General features: G+C 39.8%; 2 protein-coding genes and 1 pseudogene across 2 annotated transcripts; 2 read left to right on the forward strand and 1 right to left on the reverse strand.

The window, feature by feature from the left end:
- The first annotated feature begins 1,600 nt into the window (after nucleotides 1-1,600).
- TAAR5 (trace amine associated receptor 5) lies at nucleotides 1,601-2,614 on the forward strand. The gene has a single exon (XM_047101752.1). The coding sequence runs from the start codon at nucleotides 1,601-1,603 to the stop codon at nucleotides 2,612-2,614; it is 1,014 nt and encodes a 337-aa protein (XP_046957708.1).
- Nucleotides 2,615-9,399: 6,785 nt separating this feature from the next.
- LOC124529078 (trace amine-associated receptor 6-like) lies at nucleotides 9,400-15,761 on the reverse strand (annotated as a pseudogene).
- Nucleotides 15,762-17,770: 2,009 nt separating this feature from the next.
- Nucleotides 17,771-18,796, forward strand: LOC124529016 (trace amine-associated receptor 6-like). The gene has a single exon (XM_047102912.1). It carries the CDS (start codon nucleotides 17,771-17,773, stop codon nucleotides 18,794-18,796), a length of 1,026 nt encoding a protein of 341 aa, XP_046958868.1.
- Nucleotides 18,797-19,544: the final 748 nt, after the last annotated feature.

Below are 19,544 nucleotides of genomic sequence, written 5' to 3' on the forward strand. Positions count from 1 at the left end.
TTTTTTAATATTTAACGTTTATTTATTTTTGAGAGAGAGAGAGAGAGATACAGAATTCAAGTGGGAGAGGGGCAGAGAGAAGAGAGAGACACAGAATCCGAAGCAGGCTCCAGGCTCTGACCTGTCAGCACAGAGCTTGATGCAGGGCTCGAACTCACAAACCATGAGATCATGAACTGAGATAAAGTCAGACCCTTAACCAACTGAGCCACAGAGACACCCTGTGCACGAATAATTCTAAAGCAAGTGGGGTGCCTGGGTGGCTCAGGTCATGATCTCATGGTCTGTGGGTCTGGGCCCCACAGTGGGCTCTGTGCTGACAGTAGCCTTGAGCCTGCTTCGGATTCTGTGTCTCCCTCTCTCTCTGCTCTTCCCCCACTCATGCTCTGTCTCTCTTTGCCTCTCAAAAATGAATAAATTAAAAAAAAATTTAATAAAAAATAAAGCAGAAAGGATATACAGAACTCACTAAAAATAAAATTAAACAAAAGGATATATAAAACTGGTGTCTTCAGTTTTCATCTCTAATTAATTGGCAAGATAAATGATCTCGTGCTGAGAAGAAGCTTCAAACTACTGAAACTTGTGAATAGTGCAAACTAGGTCCCTTGGAGCACTTCCAACACTCATTTGCATGGCATACCACCCTGAGGACTAGTTTCTATTTGGAGTATAAAATCATTAACTGATTGCACATCTGTCGTCTTTGCTGATGGAAGAGAATTCTACATACCTGTGTTCACCTGCTACAAGAAGGACTTCTGATGAAGTGATCCTGATTCCTACTTCTGTAAGTAGTTTAGAAACCTTGAATTCAATTTACTGGAACTTGTTTAAAATTGCAGACCGGTGTTAAGATAGAAAAATACTTTTTCACAACAGATAGTTCTTCCAGGATGTATGAACAATGTGTGTTCTCTTTAGGAATTGTGCCGCATGCAAAACTGAAATTGGTAATTCTCTACTTTTTTAATTATTTGTGTTTTGAATTATTTTCTTGGTTGGCATGTAATTAAACAGCTCAATCTGTTGATTTTACTGTTGCTTTATTTAATTCTTGAAGAGAGGAGCCAGATGTTATTCTTTCCCCAAGCAATGATTTATTACAAAGACTTAATTCTTCCTTGTTTCAGACTGATAACTTGAAATCTCACTGTATGTTTGACAATAGGTCAACTTATCAAAATGGAAGAGACGGCCTCTCAGTAATTGTATGGTACCTACCGTGGCATAGCCTGCTTTGTCTCTGAGGGAACAGTTAGCTTACATTCTACTTCTTTTCCCTTAAAGATACAGTCTACACTAACTTCAAAAGTGCCCAGTTAGAGAAACCAGAGCCAGCAGAGAAGTGACTCTTATGAGACCTTAAATCTCACATTATACTGATTTTTGGACAATATTTGCTTCAGTACCTAAGTAAATTGTACTAGGTTACAAAATGCCCTTCAGTTTCTCCTCCACATCTTTTTGTTTTGTTTTGTTTTGTTTGTTTGTTTGTTTTGTTTTGTGGTTTTTTGGGGGGGTTGTTTTTTTGTTTGTTTGTCTTTTGGGTGGTACAGGTGGCCAGTTCCCAGAGAGAAAGGAAGAGTAGGAACCATAAATGAGTGCTGTCCTCAACCAAGGTGCTGAAGAACACCCCGCAGCATTCTGCTACCAGGTGAATGGATCTTGCCCCAGGACAGTCCATCCTCTGGGCATCCGGTTGGCCATCTACCTGGCCGGTGCAGTAGGCATGTTGATTACGGTCCTAGGAAATTTGTTTGTGGTGTTTGCTGTGTCCTACTTCAAAGTGCTTCACACCCCCACTAACTTCTTGCTGCTTTCCTTGGCCCTGGCTGACATGTTTCTGGGTCTGTTGGTGCTGCCTCTCAGTACCATTCGCTCAGTGGAGAGCTGCTGGTTCCTTGGAGACTTCCTCTGCCGCCTGCATACCTATCTGGATACCCTCTTCTGCCTCACCTCCATCTTCCACCTCTGTTTCATTTCCATAGACCGCCACTGTGCCATCTGTGAGCCCTTGATCTATCCCTCCAAGTTCACAGTCAGGGTGGCCATCAGGTACATCCTGGCAGGGTGGGGGATTCCAGCAGCTTACACTGCCTTCTTCCTGTACACAGATGTGGTAGAGAATGCGCTCAGTCAGTGGCTGGAAGAGATGCCTTGTGTGGGCAGTTGCCAGCTGCTCTTCAATAAGTTTTGGGGCTGGTTAAATTTTCCTATGTTCTTCTTCCCCTGCCTCATCATGATCAGCTTGTACGTGAAGATTTTTGTGGTTGCCATCAGGCAGGCTCAGCAGATCAACACCTTGAGCAAAAACCTGGCTGGGGCTGCCAAACGTGAAAGAAAAGCTGCCAAGACCCTCGGCATTGCCGTGGGCATATACCTCTTGTGCTGGCTTCCCTTCACCATCGACACGCTGGTTGACAGCCTCCTTAACTTCGTCACACCACCACTGGTCTTTGACATCTTTATTTGGTTTGCTTACTTCAACTCGGCCTGCAACCCTATCATCTATGTCTTCTCCTACCGGTGGTTCAGAAAGGCACTGAAACTCTGCCTGAGTCGAGAGATCTTCTCACCTCGGACACCCACTATTGACTTGTACCAAGAGTGACTTCTTTGAATGCGGGCGAGGGGTAGGTTCCTGCAGGAAGGATGAGTGCTCTGTGGCAGGGGTGGTGTCATGAGTTTGTGGGCATGCTTTTAGGGCACCATGGTTTAAGTGGAGGAGAAAAAACAACCTCTTAATTTGAAAAGAAATATAGTACTCTCTTAATTCAATGTTTCTGTAGTAGAATGTAGCACTCTCTTTATTTAATTTTTCTGTAGAAAAGGAGGGAATGAAATCAACCAAGTATTTATTGGCTGCGTTAAACTTCTGTGAAAATATTTGGCTCCTTGTTATCATTTCCTTGAGACTGAGATACAGAGGTGGAGAGAAAAGAGCGTGAGGTGGAGATTTCTGAGTTCTCATACTGGTTCTGCCTCCTGGCAGTGCTTGGGTGAGACTATTTTGACAACCTTTGAATTTCTCCCCATCTCAGAGTTGCAGCTGGAAAATTAGGGTTTTGTACTGTTTGTTCAGGTAACCTGAAGCTCAAATATTGTATAATAATTTAACTTTGGAAAATCCTGTTTGACATCACTTTTCATAATTGTAGTCAAGTGTTGGGAGTGTTTCTTTTTCAAAATGTCCTCTTTAGAATCCCTGTCTCCCTAAACAGGATTGTAAACTATGTTCGCCCATTTCAATGATCACTGAGTAAATGTATTGTATTCTTGAAGGAATATTTTTTCGCTTTTCTTTAATTATTAAAACTTGGAAATGGTGAAACGTTTGTAAAGTGATAATGATCCACATCTGGCCATTGTAATATTTTTCCTTTTAAAAAAAATTACCTAAGTTAGATCTACTATCTTTCCAGGGACACCAGTATATGATTTTCTTTGGAAATACAAGTACTTAAGCCACATGCTTGTTCAACACTGAACCAAGTGTTTCTTAGGACCTATTACTAGTAAAGGTATTGACATCTTCTATGCACATTTTACCTCTTTTTTCTTCCTAAATCTTTTCCTACAGGTCTCTAATAACTCCCATATTTCTTACTGACTATTTTTCAAATTAATAATTGCTGATTTGGAAAACGTATTTGTAAGTTAATTTGAGGTCTCCAAAGTACAAACATATAGATAGATGTAATATATATATGAACATATTGTATGTATGTATCTATATACATAGATAGATGTAATATATATATGAACATAAATCAATCAATCTCCATAAATAAAAAAGTAATGTTTTATTTTGTCATGGAAGTTAACTGAAATGAATTCCTTTCCTTCCTTCCCTCCTTCCTTCCTTCCTTCCTTCCTTTCTGGCTAGAGAGATAACTTTTATTGACTTTATTGTTTTTTTTAATTAAAAAATTATTTATTGTAGGGACACTTGGGTTGCTCAGTCGATCATCTGACTCTTGATTTCATCTAAGGTCATGTGGAGTCTCCAGTCAGACTTCATGCTAAGCGTGGAACCTGTTTAAGATCCTCTCTCTCTCTCTCTCTCTCTCCTTCTGCCCCTCTCCCCCACTCATGCTCTCTCTTTCTCTCTCAAAAAAACTATTTATTATAAACATATTTTTCGATGTATTTTTTAATGCTTCTTTTTTCTTTCGAAGTAATTATTCTTTCTTTTCCAATTATCTTTTTGGTATTATTACATAATTAAATTTAAAAAGAATTATAAATTACAATTTATTCTAATACATGCAATTTTGAGATATCAAGGAACACTGTGCCTTAGATATAGGAATAAATAAAAATTGCAAAGTATAAATCAGTCATTACTTTAAAAAACACATTTTCAGGGCACCTGGGTGGCTCAGTTGGTTAAGTGTCCGACTTCAGCTCAGGTCATAATCTTGCAGTTCATGAGGTCGAGCCCCATGTCAGGCTCTGTGCTGATAGCTCAGAGTCTGGAACCTGTTTCAGATTCTGTGTCTCCCTCTCTTTCTGCCCCTCCCCCGCTCATACTCTTGTCTCTCTCTCTCTCTCTCTCTCTCTCTCTGTCTCTCTCTCTTTCTCTCAAAAATAAATTTAAAAAAATTTTTAAAAACACATTTTCCTCTTCTTAGAGATAAATCCACACCTCTTCACAATCCACTGAGTATGGCACTGTCTGTCCTAGAAGGATGCTCTGTTATATCACAAGGTGGAACTCTGCATAAATAATTTTTATGTGCATATTTAAACGATGTTAAACAGGTTTTTGTTGAAACAGGACTTCTCGGAGTCTTTACTTTGTCATGTCTAGTGTTAGTGTTATTCTCCAAGAGCAGACTATTGTATGCAGCAATTCCAAAATGTTGGGGATGCAGGAATTTCTTTCCCCTGGAGCATTTCGTAGGATGACTGTCTGATAAAACCTCATTTGGGAAATGTTGGCTCAGAAGACAATGAGAATCAGAGGAGTCAAAACCTGAGCAAAGCAGTGGAGGTAAGAATGCCTCCAAATTAAAGTGGGGGATGCCTGGGAAGATGGAGGGAGAGGAAGAGGTGGAGGGGCTTGAATGCCAACCTCAGGGAGGTCAAAAGGGTGACGACTCCCTTGGTAGTTGTTTAGCTGCTTTATCTCCATATTTCCTGAATACTCTGTGCACTTTCTCAGTTTCTTTGGTCATGCCATTCCTTCAGCCTGAAAATCCATTTCCATCCTTTCCCTCCTGCAAAAACTCTGAATCTCATAAGGCCCAGCTTAAGTGCCACTTCTTTAATAAGTCTCCCTGATCTTCCTTCGAGAAACCAAGTTCTCCTTTCTTTTGTGCTTCTCAAACACATCTTTTATCATTTAAACTTCCATGCATTCCAAACCATAAAAATTGTTGATATACCATTTTTTTCTATAAGATAGTCTAAGGTTTTTGTTTTGTATTCCTAAAGCTCTGAACCAGAACCCAGAATGCTAAGTTTTCAAAGGTATTTGTGAAATGGATCAATGAATCAGTAGTATAAGGATCAATGCTCACTGTCCTCACATAATTGTGTGCTCTATATTTTAAAAATAAACATTTTATTTTAGAATATTTTAAATTTACAGGAAAGCTGCAAAGATAGTACAGAGAGTTTCTATACCCTACACCCCATTTCTCCTATTATTAACAATTTAGATTAGTATCATAAATTTCTTACAATTAATGAACCAACATTGATATATTATTATTAATGTATCAGTAAGAAGTCCATACATGATTCAGATTGCCTTAGGTTTTCCTTATGTCCTTCCTCTGTTCTAGTTCCCCTTTAGGACACTACACTACATTTAGTTGTTATGTCTCCTTAGGCTCTTCTAGACCTTGACAGTTCCTTTTATCCCTTATTTGTTATGACCTTGACAGTTTTGAGGAGCACTAGTCAGGCATTTTGTAGGATAGTCCTCTATGAGGGTTTGTGTAATGATTTTTCTCATGATTCCACTGAGGTTATTGGTTTTTTGGGGGGAAAAGCATTGAAATAACATGCCATTCTCATCACATCATGACAAAGGCACACTGCTATCAACATGACTTGTCACTATCGATGTTAATCTTGATCTAGTTGAACTAGTGTTTATCCTTTTAAAATTTTCACAGTTAACAACATTGCTTCTTGCCAGAGTTACAGATTCTGAAACATAAAGGTAAGATGGTATTACCATTTTTACATAATCTAGCACTGATTTGGTACAATGTGGGCATGTGGTTCATATGTCAAAAATGAAAAACAAGGTGAATATGTGAATGTCTTTATTGATGTATATTTCACTTACCTCCTAAAACTAGCAAATTTTCTGTTGAAATTAAGTTTTGTTATAGAAAAGAAAGAACTAAAGACTGCTTTCAAAAAAGAATTACCCTGAATGGGAAAGTAATATTCAATGAGTTTAAACAGAAGAGCATAGCATAGAGTCCTATCCATACCAACCATTTACACAGTTCTGAGTTGTAACAGCAGTAGTGAGAAGAGCAGAGAAATAATCATGCTATCATCATTTCTGGAAGTACAGTGGCTTCTGCTTCCTACATTGGGGGAGGAAATAATTACACAAGATGACAGTAATCTGTTTGGCCATCACAACAGCTTGGTCAAAACGATATCTATGCTTGCAAATGCCCCCCAACCCCCAAGAGATCTCCACTAATTCTAAATCAGACACAGTGGCTGTGTTAGTCTACACACAATTTATAGATAAATATTTCAGGTCTCTCTCCTCAGACATTAAGCCCAAGACATGTAACTGCTCCCCATAAGGCTCCCTCCAGAAATGAAGCAAACCAAAAGAAAGCAAGAATCTTGGGATGCAATTCACAGGTGAAAGTTTTGACTGGTTGCTAGAGTTAAAAAGCTTTTTAGAAAAGAGGAAAGTGTGAGAGCTTTTCCCCTGAGATCAAGAACACGACAGGGATGCCCACTCTCACCGTTGTTGTTTAACATAGTGCTGGAAGTTCTAGCATCAGCAATCAGACAACAAAAGGAAATCAAAGGCATCAAAATTGGCAAAGATGAAGTCAAGCTTTCGCTTTTTGCAGATGACATGATATTATACATGGAAAATCCGATAGACTCCACCAAAAGTCTGCTAGAACTGATACATGAATTCAACAAAGTTGCAGGATACAAAATCAATGTACAGAAATCAGTTGCATTCTTATACACTAACAATGAAGCCACAGAAAGACAAATCAAGAAACTGATCCCATTCACAATTGCACCAAGAAGCATAAAATACCTAGGAATAAATCTAACCAAAGATGTAAAGGATCTGTATGCTGAAAACTATAGAAAGCTTATGAAGGTAATTGAAGAAGATTTAAAGAAATGGAAAGACATTCCCTGCTCATGGATTGGAAAAATAAATATTGTCAAAATGTCAATACTACCCAAAGCTATCTACACATTCAATGCAATCCCAATCAAAATTGCACCAGCATTCTTCTCAAAACTAGAACAAGCAATCCTAAAATTCATATGGAACCACAAAAGGCCCCGAATAGCCAAAGGAATTTTGAAGAAGAAGACCAAAGCAGGAGGCATCACAATCCCAGACTTTAGCCTCTACTACAAAGCTGTCATCATCAAGACAGCATGGTATTGGCACAAAAACAGACACACAGACCAATGGAATAGAATAGAAACCCCAGAACTAGACCCACAAACGTATGGCCAACTCATCTTTGACAAAGCAGGAAAGAACATCCAATGGAAAAAAGACAGCCTCTTTAACAAATGGTGCTGGGAGAACTGGACAGCAACATGCAGAAGGTTGAAACTAGACCACTTTCTCACACCATTTACAAAAATAAACTCAAAATGGATAAAGGACCTAAATGTGAGACAGGAAACCATCAAAACCTTAGAGGAGAAAGCAGGAAAAGACCTCTCTGACCTCAGCCATAGCAATCTCTTACTCGACACATCCCCAAAGGCAAGGGAATTAAAAGCAAAAGTGAATTACTGGGACCTTATGAAGATAAAAAGCTTCTGCACAGCAAAGGAAACAACCAACAAAACTAAAAGGCAACCAACGGAATGGGAAAAGATATTTGCAAATGACATATCGGACAAAGGGCTAGTATCTAAAATCTATAAAGAGCTCACCAAACTCCACACCCGAAAAACAAATAACCCAGTGAAGAAATGGGCAGAAAGCATGAATAGACACTTCTCTAAAGAAGACATCCAGATGGCCAACAGGCACATGAAAAGATGTTCAGCGTCGCTCCTTATCAGGGAAATACAAATCAAAACCACACTCAGGTATCACCTCACGCCAGTCAGAGTGGCCAAAATGAACCAATCAGGAGACTATAGATGCTGGAGAGGATGTGGAGAAACGGGAACCCTCTTGCACTGTTGGTGGGAATGCAAATTGGTGCAGCCGCTCTGGAAAGCAGTGTGGAGGTTCCTCAGAAAATTAAAAATAGACCTACCCTATGACCCAGCAATAGCACTGCTAGGAATCTACCCAAGGGATACAGGAGTACTGATGCATAGGGGCACTTGTACCCCAATGTTCATAGCAGCACTCTCAACAATAGCCAAATTGTGGAAAAAGCCTAAATGGCCATCAGTTGATGAATGGATAAAGAAATTGTGGTTTATATACACAGTGGAGTACTACGTGGCAATGAGAAAGAATGAAATATGGCCCTTTGTAGCAACGTGGATGGAACTGGAGAGTGTGATGCTAAGTGAAATAAGCCATACAGAGAAAGACAGATACCATATGGTTTCACTCTTATGTGGATCCTGAGAAACTTAACAGGAACCCATGGGGGAGGGGAAGGAAAAAAAAAAAAAAAAAGGACGTTAGAGTGGGAGAGAGCCAAAGCATAAGAGACTGTAAAAAACTGAGAACAAACTGAGGGTTGATGGGGGGTGGGAGGGAGGGGAGGGTGGGTGATGGGTATTGAGGAGGGCACCTTTTGGGATGAGCACTGGGTGTTGTATGGAAACCAATATGTCAATAAATTTCATATATTAAAAAAAAAAAAAAGAAAAGAGGAAAGTGAATCAAAGAATGAAGATGTTTGTAGATGACATATCAGAACAAAGGGAAGAGTCAGTGAACTGAAAGGAATGAGGGAGAAAAGTCTTTTTAGAAAGTGGGATATGCTGAGCTCTGAGGTAGTTAGCAAATAAAAATTCAACACTTATTAATAAAGTACATGCTTTTGGAGAAGTGACAAGGAAGTTCACACTTTAACGAGTGGAAAAAAAATTCCTTTTACTCATAAATACATTTACCCTATTACATTTGAAGAGTAATTTGTTTTCTCCTCATTAATAGCCTTAGTTGATTTTTAAAACTCGTTTCATTTAGAAATTGTAAAGATTTCTTTAACTTCCCAGTCCAATTGTTTACGTTTGTTCAGAGAGCAAATTCACGGTAGCTGAACTGTCCTTGAAAAGTCAACCATTCACAACAACTTTTATGGCTTTCCGAAACCATGGGTAAAATAAAACATAAATCAAAGGGTTCATGTCTGAGTTATAACAAGCGCACCAATAGCAAATCTCATAAGTTTTGGGAGGGGTTATGAGGCCTATAAAAGAATCAGTCAATAAGTCAATACTATACGGTGACCATGAAGTCATAAATGCTACCACAGTGATACCCAGGGTTTTCACTGTTTTTCACTCTCTCTTGGCCACTCTGGATATAAATCAACTAGCTGATGAAAATTCTATTTTGCCCCCAGTATCTTCAACCTTTTTATCCTGTTGTCTACCCACAAGAAAAATATTGCTATAAAGAGTTATTATAACAAGAATAGGTATGAAGCAAGATAGAAAACCTATCAACACCCAGTTTTGATTTACAACGGTCTGACAACCTCCTACACAGTTGAGGGCACTAGATAATTCCTCCAGCCCATCATCATAAGCACCTGTGAAGAACACGGCACCACTGTATACAAGGGGCAGGATCCAGGAGATGCCAATGCATGTCCCCGACACGGACACCATGAACTTGGTAGGATAGACCAGAGGCTCAGTAACAGCGATGTACCTGTCGATGGAGATGAAGCACAAGTGGAAGATAGAACAATAACAAAATGCCACATCACAGCCCATGTGGAAGGTACAGAAACTTGGCCCAAAGTACCAGCAGCCCTCCACAGGCTTGACCATGCTGAAGGGCATGACGGTCACCCCCACCAGAAAGTCAGCGCAGGCCAGAGAGGCGATGAGAAAATTGGTTGGCGAGTGCAGCTGCTTGAAATGCAGGATGGAAATCACCACCAGGAGGTTTCCAAAAACGGCCAGCACAGCCCCCAAGCTGAACAGTGTGTAGAGAATGAGCCGGGGTCCGGGCGAGTAGGGGGCTTTCACGCAGGATCTGGTCAGAGTCATGTTCTGGTAGCAGAGCTCTGGGCTGCAGGTGAGGACAGGTGCTACTCCTGATGCTGCTGTTTACATGTGGAGAATTCTGTGTTTCTTCATTTTCACAGAGGAAGTGGGATTTTACTTCTCAACACATCTGGGAAAAAATCCACAAGGATGTCTAAAGGAATGATCAGATAGGATGTTTATTATATTTTTCAATCTACCATTTTTATGATAAATCTATTGATTTCTATAATAAAATTAAAATTATATAATAAAAGATTACTGAGGGGTTGATGTCAATTAAAAAACATTTGGTTGCCTTAATTTGATAAAATTTCCTTTTAGTCATAAATATCTTTATTTTCTACCTTTAGCATTTCTCTTTGCAACAGTCATTGATATGGTATGTAACTCTGGGACTGAAGGATCACCTCTTCTTATCCTTATCTCAGCATTGCTTTACTAGGACATGTAGTCCTTCCAGATAAATAAATGCCATCAACGGGAAAATCCCTGCATGGGATCCCTATAGCATAAGGTGTGTGAACTGGTAGGTTATTTTCGACAGTGATTTTTAGGAATGTTTTTCTTTTATTTTTTCATGTTTTCTTTATTAATTTGAGTGTGTGTGTGTGCATGAGAGGGAGAGGGGCAGCGAGAGAGGGAGAGGGAGAGAATCCCAAGCAGGCTCCACGCTGTCAGCACAGAGCCCAACGCTGGGCTCCGTCTCAGGAACCGAACCCTGAGATCATGACCTGAGCCTAAATCAAGAGTTGGACCCTTAACCGACTTACACACCCAGGTGCCCTGATCATTAAAGCCTTTATAGCAAATAACTGACAACCTTGAATTCTGAAATTAGCATAAATACCTTTCAAAATTGAATGCAAAATAAAAATATTTTTAGATAAACAAAACCCAAGAATCTTCATTGCCAGCATACCCACACAAAAGGAAAAACTAAAGGAGTTTTCAAGGCAGAAAAAAACTAATCCCAGAGGAAACACTGTAGTGTGGGAAGTAACAAAGTGTGCCACAGAGTGTCAATATCAGAAAAATAAAATGAATGATAAAAGTAAAAATAAATATCTCTTTGACTTAAATTATACGCAGAATTAAAATAAATGACCACAGTATCAATAAAATGGACTAGACAAACGGAGTTAAAGTGTATATTGAAATTCCTGGCAATCTTTTGCATTGCTCTGAATTAGCAAAATTATGAACTTATTGGAGAATTTAATTAATCAGGGATACATATTAAAACTCCAGGACTCCAACAGAATAATATGTTAGTCCAATTTATAATTTCATAGGAGAAAGAGTGAATAATAAAAAAAGTAATTTATTTAAAAAAAATTTTTTTTCCAATGTTTATTTATTTATTTGGGACAGAGAGAGACAGAGCATGAACGGGGGAGGGGCAGAGAGAGAGGGAGACACAGAATCAGAAACAGGCTCCAGGCTCTGAGCCATCATCCCAGAGCCTGATGCAGGGCTCGAACTCACGGACCGCGAGATCGTGACCTGGCTGAAGTCGGACGCTTAACCGACTGTGCCACCCAGGCGCCCCTAAAAAAAGTAATTTAAAATGAGTCCAAAATGATAAAAGAACAAAGACAAAATGTGAAGAATGAAGAAAAATACTAAGATAGTTGACTTAAACCCAAATGCATCAATGATTATAATAAAATAGGAGAAGACTCATTCAAATTGGTAACAAACTTTTAGGCCTGGATTTCAAACTTCAGGACCAAATCTTTGGTTTTATTTACCCTGAGATTTGGAGAGAAGTCAAACAACCTAACTGCTCAGGAACTACAGGGTAGCTTCTCCGCCACAAATGTGTTTTCAAGATCAGCCTAAACTTAAAATTGAGGTATTTGTGAGATGTTGGGAATTTTCCGTGTTTTATGACATGGGATACGGTGTGTGAATATGACATCAAATTTGAAAAAAGTCTTCCTCAGATTTAACCAAACATTGCTTAAAGTGAGCTTTTCCCAGCATCTGCCACAGACAGATTTACTGACGTGGTGAACAGATCTACTTCCTACTGCTGATTCTGCTGACTTCTTGTCCTGTCACTTTTCCACTTCCCAGCCTTCTGGGGGTGTGATTTCTTGGTATTTTCACCTTTCACGGTTACTTCCCTGTTACTTTCAATGCTCATTTTCTTCTTCCTCTTCTCTATTAATGTCATGTGCTCTTGGCCTTCCCCTAGACTCTTGTGTTTTTCGACCAACTTTCATTCCAACATTTTCTTTTGCTGGAGTTCTTGTCTTAAATCTCCTCAGCTCCCTCTGTTTCATGCTCTAGTGAGGAGTTGAGTTCCTCTTGTTCGCCAGTGCTCTTCCAACAGCAAGGGAATCAGACATCCAGTTCAGATCTGACTCAAGCCTGAGATTTGATGTTTAAGGGACATTCTCCTTAGGACATCTCTCCATTGTGAAATTGACAAAATGATGTATTTATAACAATAACTATCTTTCCAACATGTTTATTTCACTTCACTTCTTCAACATCATGTGGGAATAGTTGCCTTTCATAATGTATTATAAATATCGTCACTGTTGGTTATAATGCAAACTTACAATGTCATATATTTATAGAAGATGATATATTCAACAAATTATGTTTGGACATTTACCTTGGAGGAAAAAAGTTATATCCTTCCTCTACAAACACTTGAATATCTATATCTATATCTATATATCTATATCTATATCTATATCTATATCTATATCTATATCTATATTTATATCTGTATCTAAATAGATAGATGTTCCCCTGGGACAGATCTGAGTATAAAATAACAAAACCATAGGGGTGCCTGGGTGGCTCAGTTGGTTAAGCATCCAACTTTAGCTCAGGTCATGATCTCACAGTCTGTGAGTTCGAGCCCTGCATCGGGCTCTTTGCTGACAGCTCAGAGCCTGGAGCCTGCTTCAGATTCTGTGTCTCTTTCTCTCTCTGCCCCTCCCCACCTCGTATTCTGTCTCTCTCTCTCTCTGTCTCAAAAATAAACATTAAAAAAAATTTTTTTTAATTCAAAACCATAAAAATTTAGAAAAAATACTGAATACTTTCATAGTTTCAAATGGAAAATTTTGGAAGATTTAACATAAACTTAAAATTTCCATATAATAAAATTTAGAAAAGATAAACTTGGAAAAAACTCTTTGGAACATCTATTGTGCTCTAATTGATTTAGTTGAAATGAGCAAGACAGATTTTTTTTTTTCCAAGCACTTTAACCTTAAAAGCCAAAGCCCTGTTCAGAAAAGAAAGAGCTGATAGTCACTGGATTTGAGGAAGTTATGCACACTATCAAAAATTTCCCTGTATTCCAGAATAAGAGTAGGAAAGATAATTGGATGGCCAAAATAAGGGAGAGAGTAGTGGGGATCTCTGAGACAGGAGCGCCCCATCTCTCCCTCTCTGGAACAGGGTTGAGAAAGGGCAAAAATTGACATGCCAGTGCAGTTCGTTTAATAATATCCCCTTGAAAGAGATCCATATCCTAATACTTGGAACCTACCACTGTTAATCCTGTTCGGAAAAAAATATTTTTGCAGATGTGACTAAATTAAAAATCTTGACGTGGAGGAATCATCCTGGATTAACTGGGAGGGCCCTAAATGCTATCTCAAGTGTCCTTATAAGAAAGAAGCACAGGGAGCTGACACACACCAAGAAGGCAGTGTGACCACACAGGTAGAGATTGGAGTGTTGGGGCCAGAAGCAATGGAGTGCCAGCAGCCAGCGGAAGCCGGGAGAGGCCAGGATGGATTCTCCCCCACATCCTCCAGAGGGCGTGAAGCTATGTAGGCACATTGATTTTGGTTCAATACAACTGATTCCACGTTTCTGCCCTCCAGAATTCTAAGAGAATAAATTTGTGCTGTGTTAAACCATCAGGGGCGGTGGTAATTTGTTACAGTAACCACAGGAAACTAACATAGTCAGGTAGGTTTAAGGGGAAAAGATCCAAGTGCAAGGGCAACTCATTCTCCTTCCTTGTGCAGAACTCACGGGGCAGAAATGGCTACATAGGCTGTCTGAGCATACAGCTTGAGACAGCACCACAGAGCACCCCACTGCTCTGCATGGTACAAGGACAGTAAAAATTCCTGAGCCCCTGAGGGTGCCATGGAGTCATGACAGGTCCTCGAAACCCCACCAAATGTTTGACTGCCTGTGATGCCACAAGCGTAGGGGAATTCTTCTGAGAAAGGCACTGGAATTGGCCGATAAAAGTAAGAATTAAAGGAGCCTTGCTGTCAGATATGAGGAATGACTACTCTGTGACAGAAGAGGACCAAAGTCCAGAGACCAGGAAGGACATCTTATTGGACATCATTGTAGGTAGATGGTCACCCAGATCAGATCTCTAATCCACAGAATCACTGTTGATGGGTGACTGACACAGTAGGGAAGGTAGAGAAAACCCAGATTGACAGAGAGGAAGTTTCTATCACCTGGAGGTTAGGGAGCTTGGCCCAGAAATGAGGTAAATTTATAATTGTAGAGCATAGAGAACACAAAATCTGGAGCTAAATTGCTTGGATGCAAATCCCCAGCTCACCATTTACTAGACGTTTACCCTGGGCAAGTGATTAACTTGTAATGTTTCAGTAAAATAGTCACGATGACTTCATGTGTTCTTCTTGCTGTGACGATTTAATGATTTAATACGTATAAAACACTTAGATATAGCAAGTGTTCAAAAGCTGTTTGCTACTGTTATAGTGATAGTTGCTTTAACAATACGGTAGCATGTTTTGCATACCTGAATCTGTGCCCTGTGATTCACGAAGATACTTGTGGGTTTTTCCGGCATTTCTGTAATGTTTTAGGAAGGATTTCTGTAAAACAGATTGTTAAAAGCCATAACAATCTGATAATGAGCTATTATCCGAATTGTAAGAATATTCATACAAAGATGTTAGGTAGGTGCTCTGCAGTTATAGTAGGCTGAGAAATACCTGATTGCTATGATGAGACAGAGTTGAAAGAGAACTTCAGCATGTTTTCAATATCCTGAAAGTAATTAGCAGAGGCTGAGGGGAGGGGAGAGATGATGGAAGGAGGGAAGGAAAACTAGAGAGAAAATGACAGACTACTCTGACGTAACTCAAATCTCCAAGTCTTAGCTGAGGACGCCGAGAAGGAAGGCCTTGAAGGCAGATAAGTAAGAATTAATATCTCAATTTCAACAAAAGTGGCATTTTTCTTGGAGCTAGAGGAAAGACTGATGAGGGTACAGTGGCTGTGAAATCTGAAAAAGCTAAGGCAGCATGCCCCTCACCGTGCCACACGTGGGTGGTCTGGAACACGCGTAAGAGACATCGGATTCGTAGTCTAGAGGCGGCTATTGTTAAGCACATTATGCAGAGTTTCAGGTTGTGTGTACATCCATTTTTCCATTTGGAGATAGATGGCCATTTCATCCTAGAACACACCTACAGACACAATCCTAATCGATTCGTGTGGAAATGAGGCAGACTACATAGCTACTCTGGGAGAAGTGAGCGGGAAACCCAAATTGACTGAACTTAAGTCTATTGCATCCCATGACATGGGGGCTTATAAGAGAGGTAAAGATAAGTTACAGAAAAATCAAGAAAATTGCCTTCTGTGGTAGTTGAGATCTTCACCTGCTAATCAATATGTTTTCTCTACCTGCCTGCACTAGTCATAGGATTAAATCTAAAATGATCATTGGGGTGTTCAAAGCTGTGCAGAGTTTTGAAACTTTCCCTGTTCTTTACATTAATACCTTCCTGGAAGGTATTAAGAGCCTTCTAGACCTGGCTCTCAATTTATACCCTCAGTGAATTCTATGTATTCACCCAATTCTATTAGTTGCTGTTGTCATTTTTCACTTTACCCTTTTTACATGTGTCAACTTTAACTCAGAGCACAGTGAACTGTTATTGTTATACGTCTGTCTCTCATATTAACATGGATACCCCCCTGAAGTGCAGGACACATTCCTTGCTTATTCTTGCATCTTCATGACTCTGATACAAATAGATGCTAAATAAATAAGCATGAACAATGCATGCATGAATGACTGGACTGCACATGAATTTATGGGTATTGTGGGAGGACTTACCCTCTGAATCTTGTGATTACTGAAGCATCTTTGCCTTGTCACTCAAAGAGAATGCTCTCAAATCGCACTTTGGAGTAAATTATATGTAATAGACATTTTCAGTAGAGACCTTTAAACCTACAAAGATTTCTTGTATTTTTATTTTGCTAAAATTTTTTAAATGTTTATTTATTTATTTTTGAGAGAGAGAGAAGCACAAATAGGGGAGGGGCAGAAAGAGAGAGAGGGAGACACAGAATCTGAAGCAGGCTCCAGGCTCCAAGCTGTCAGCACAGAGCCTGACGCAGGGCTTGAACCCGTGAACCATGAAATCACGACCTGAGCCGAAGTCGGATGCTTAAGCAATTGAGCCACCCTGGCTCCCCGCTAAGAATTTTTTCAGTAATGAATCAGTGTTGAACTTTATATAATTTGCTTTCCTCCTTCAGATATGTTAAAATGGTGAATTGTATTATTTTACTTTCTAATGTTAAGGCAAACTTCCCTTCTTTGTATCGACTCCAATCATGATGCATTATCATTTCGTATATTTCTAGGTTTGGTTTGTTAAACTTCTGTTCAGGATTTTTGCATTTATTTATATGAGTGAGGTGTCCTTTCGTTTATGTTTTTCACATAGTCTCTGTTGGGTTTTAGTATGGAGGCTATTCTATGTCAAAATATGAGTTTTAAGTGGAGAATAGTAAGTTTCTGCTCTCTATTCACACCTTGCACTACAGGGACTCCAGTTGATTTGCGATGACTTGAGACATGGGATTTGGTGGTGCTTCTTGGGATCTTTTTTGTCATTAACGTCACAGACAATTTTGTGGGGGGTGGCAGTAAAAGGTAACTAATAAAACACAAGTCACACAATTATCGCTAACTGGCAAAAAGGAATATCCCCTATATCAAGAGCAGGTAATAAAAGACGTTCGATAAGTTGCAAGATAAACAAATCTTTTGTGGCAAAAGCAAATTTGCCACAGTCTTACGTGAAGTAAAATTCTTATTGGATTAAAAAAATTGGCTCAACTACATGCCAAAGAGTAAAAATAAAAATGATACTAACAGCTAAGATTTACTGAGCATTTAAATTGAACATAGTACTATTTTATATGTTGTGAGCTTAAAATAAAATGCATATGACAGGGCACAGTGATAATATCTGATAACTACAACAGGGGTATCAGTTAAAAAGATCTTTTCTCCGCCTTAGGAAATAAGAAACCCCTCTGCCTGGTGCGACTGGCCAAGGGCAGAACTTCTCCACGTTTACAAGCTGTTTGCAGCAGCACCATGAGCACCAACCCGTCCCCCGCTGCATCCGAGCAGCTCTGCTACCAGAACGTGACCGGATCCTGCGCGAAAGCCCCCTACTCGCCCGGACCCCGGCTCATTCTCTACACACTGTTCAGCTTGGGGGCTGTGCTGGCCGTTTTTGGAAACCTCCTGGTGGTGATTTCCATCCTGCATTTCAAGCAGCTGCACTCGCCAACCAATTTTCTCATCGCCTCTCTGGCCTGCGCTGACTTTCTGGTGGGGGTGACCGTCATGCCCTTCAGCATGGTCAGGTCTGTGGAGGGCTGCTGGTACTTTGGGGCCAGCTTTTGTAGCCTGCACAGTTGCTTCGATGTGGCGTTTTGTTACTCTTCTCTCTTCCATCTGTGCTTCATCTCCATCGACAGGTACATCGCTGTTACTGAGCCTCTGGTCTATCCTACCAAGTTCACGGTGTCCGTGTCGGGGACATGCATCGGCATCTCCTGGATCCTGCCCCTTGTATACAGTGGTGCCGTGTTCTTCACAGGTGTTCATGATGACGGGCTGGAGGAATTAGTAAGTGCCCTCAGCTGCGTAGGCGGTTGTCGGCCACTTATAAATCAATTTTGGATTTTGATAGATTTGCTATTATTTGTCACACCTACTTTTGTAATGATGGTGCTGTACAGTAATATTTTTCTTGTGGCTAGAAAACAGGCTATAAAGATTGAAAACATTAGTAGCAAAACAGAAGCATCAGGGACATACAAAACCAGGGTGAGTAAGAGAGAGAGAAAAGCAGCTAAAACCCTGGGTATCACGGTGGTAGCATTTTTGATCTCCTGGTTACCGTACATGATTGATTCATTCATTGATTCTTCTGGGGGGTTTATAACACCTTCTTATGTCTATGAGATACTTTGCTGGTTCGCTTATTATAACTCTGCTGTAAATCCTTTGATCTATGCTTTATTTTACCCTTGGTTTAGGAGAGCAGTAAAACTCATTATAAGTGGTCAAGTATTAAAAGACAGTTCCTCAACCATAAGCCTGTTTTCTTAATGATCCTAAATTTCAAATCAAGGAATCTGTTGCTCGAGTGCGAATTTCCCCAGAACTGTGGCATGAATCACGCTGTATGAAGATGACCCATCAAACTGCAGAGGAGAAATAATGCCACAGTTTCAGTAGCATAATTTTATGTTTTTACTTTCTCAGTGAACACCTTTAAGCATTTGAAAGAAATATGTTTACTAAAAAATGGCTGACGTAAGTTCATATTTTCTAGTGTCTTCAAATCTGTGCATTCCCTGCTTTGCCAATTGTTAATTATTTTCCTTTTCAAGGCCTCTCGTTAGGCTTCCCCTTGTGTCACCTTCAAAGGTTGCCTGGTTCCATGTTCCCTGTGAAAGTCTCGCTGTCCCTGTCATCCCTGGACTCTGAGCACTTGACTTCCATTTTAAGCAGCTTGTTTCTTGGGTCTGGTCTTTTTCTGTAGATCCTATAGTTCTCTGAGGCTTATTTCAGACTCCGAAATGGACTTGTGTTTTATATTTTGGGGCATATTTTATGGAATAATTCTGAACAGATGATGCAATTTCCACACTGGTGATTGTTCTTTCATGGGACTGTTTTCTCACCCTACGCGGTGAGCTATTTTACCTTTCTGCTGTTGTGGAGGGTATTTTTCTGGCATTTTTTTTTCTATAAAAAATATCCAAAGTAGTACATTGTTGATGACAAAAATAACAATGCATTGCAAGTTATGGAGAAAGAATGGGTTATTTAGGAAGTGATGGTGTGGCATACA

This window comes from Lynx rufus, unplaced genomic scaffold (assembly GCF_022079265.1).
Source record: "Lynx rufus isolate CCGP_SWC_20201006 ecotype Redwood Valley unplaced genomic scaffold, mLynRuf1.p SCAF_6, whole genome shotgun sequence".
NCBI lineage: Eukaryota > Metazoa > Chordata > Mammalia > Carnivora > Felidae > Lynx > Lynx rufus.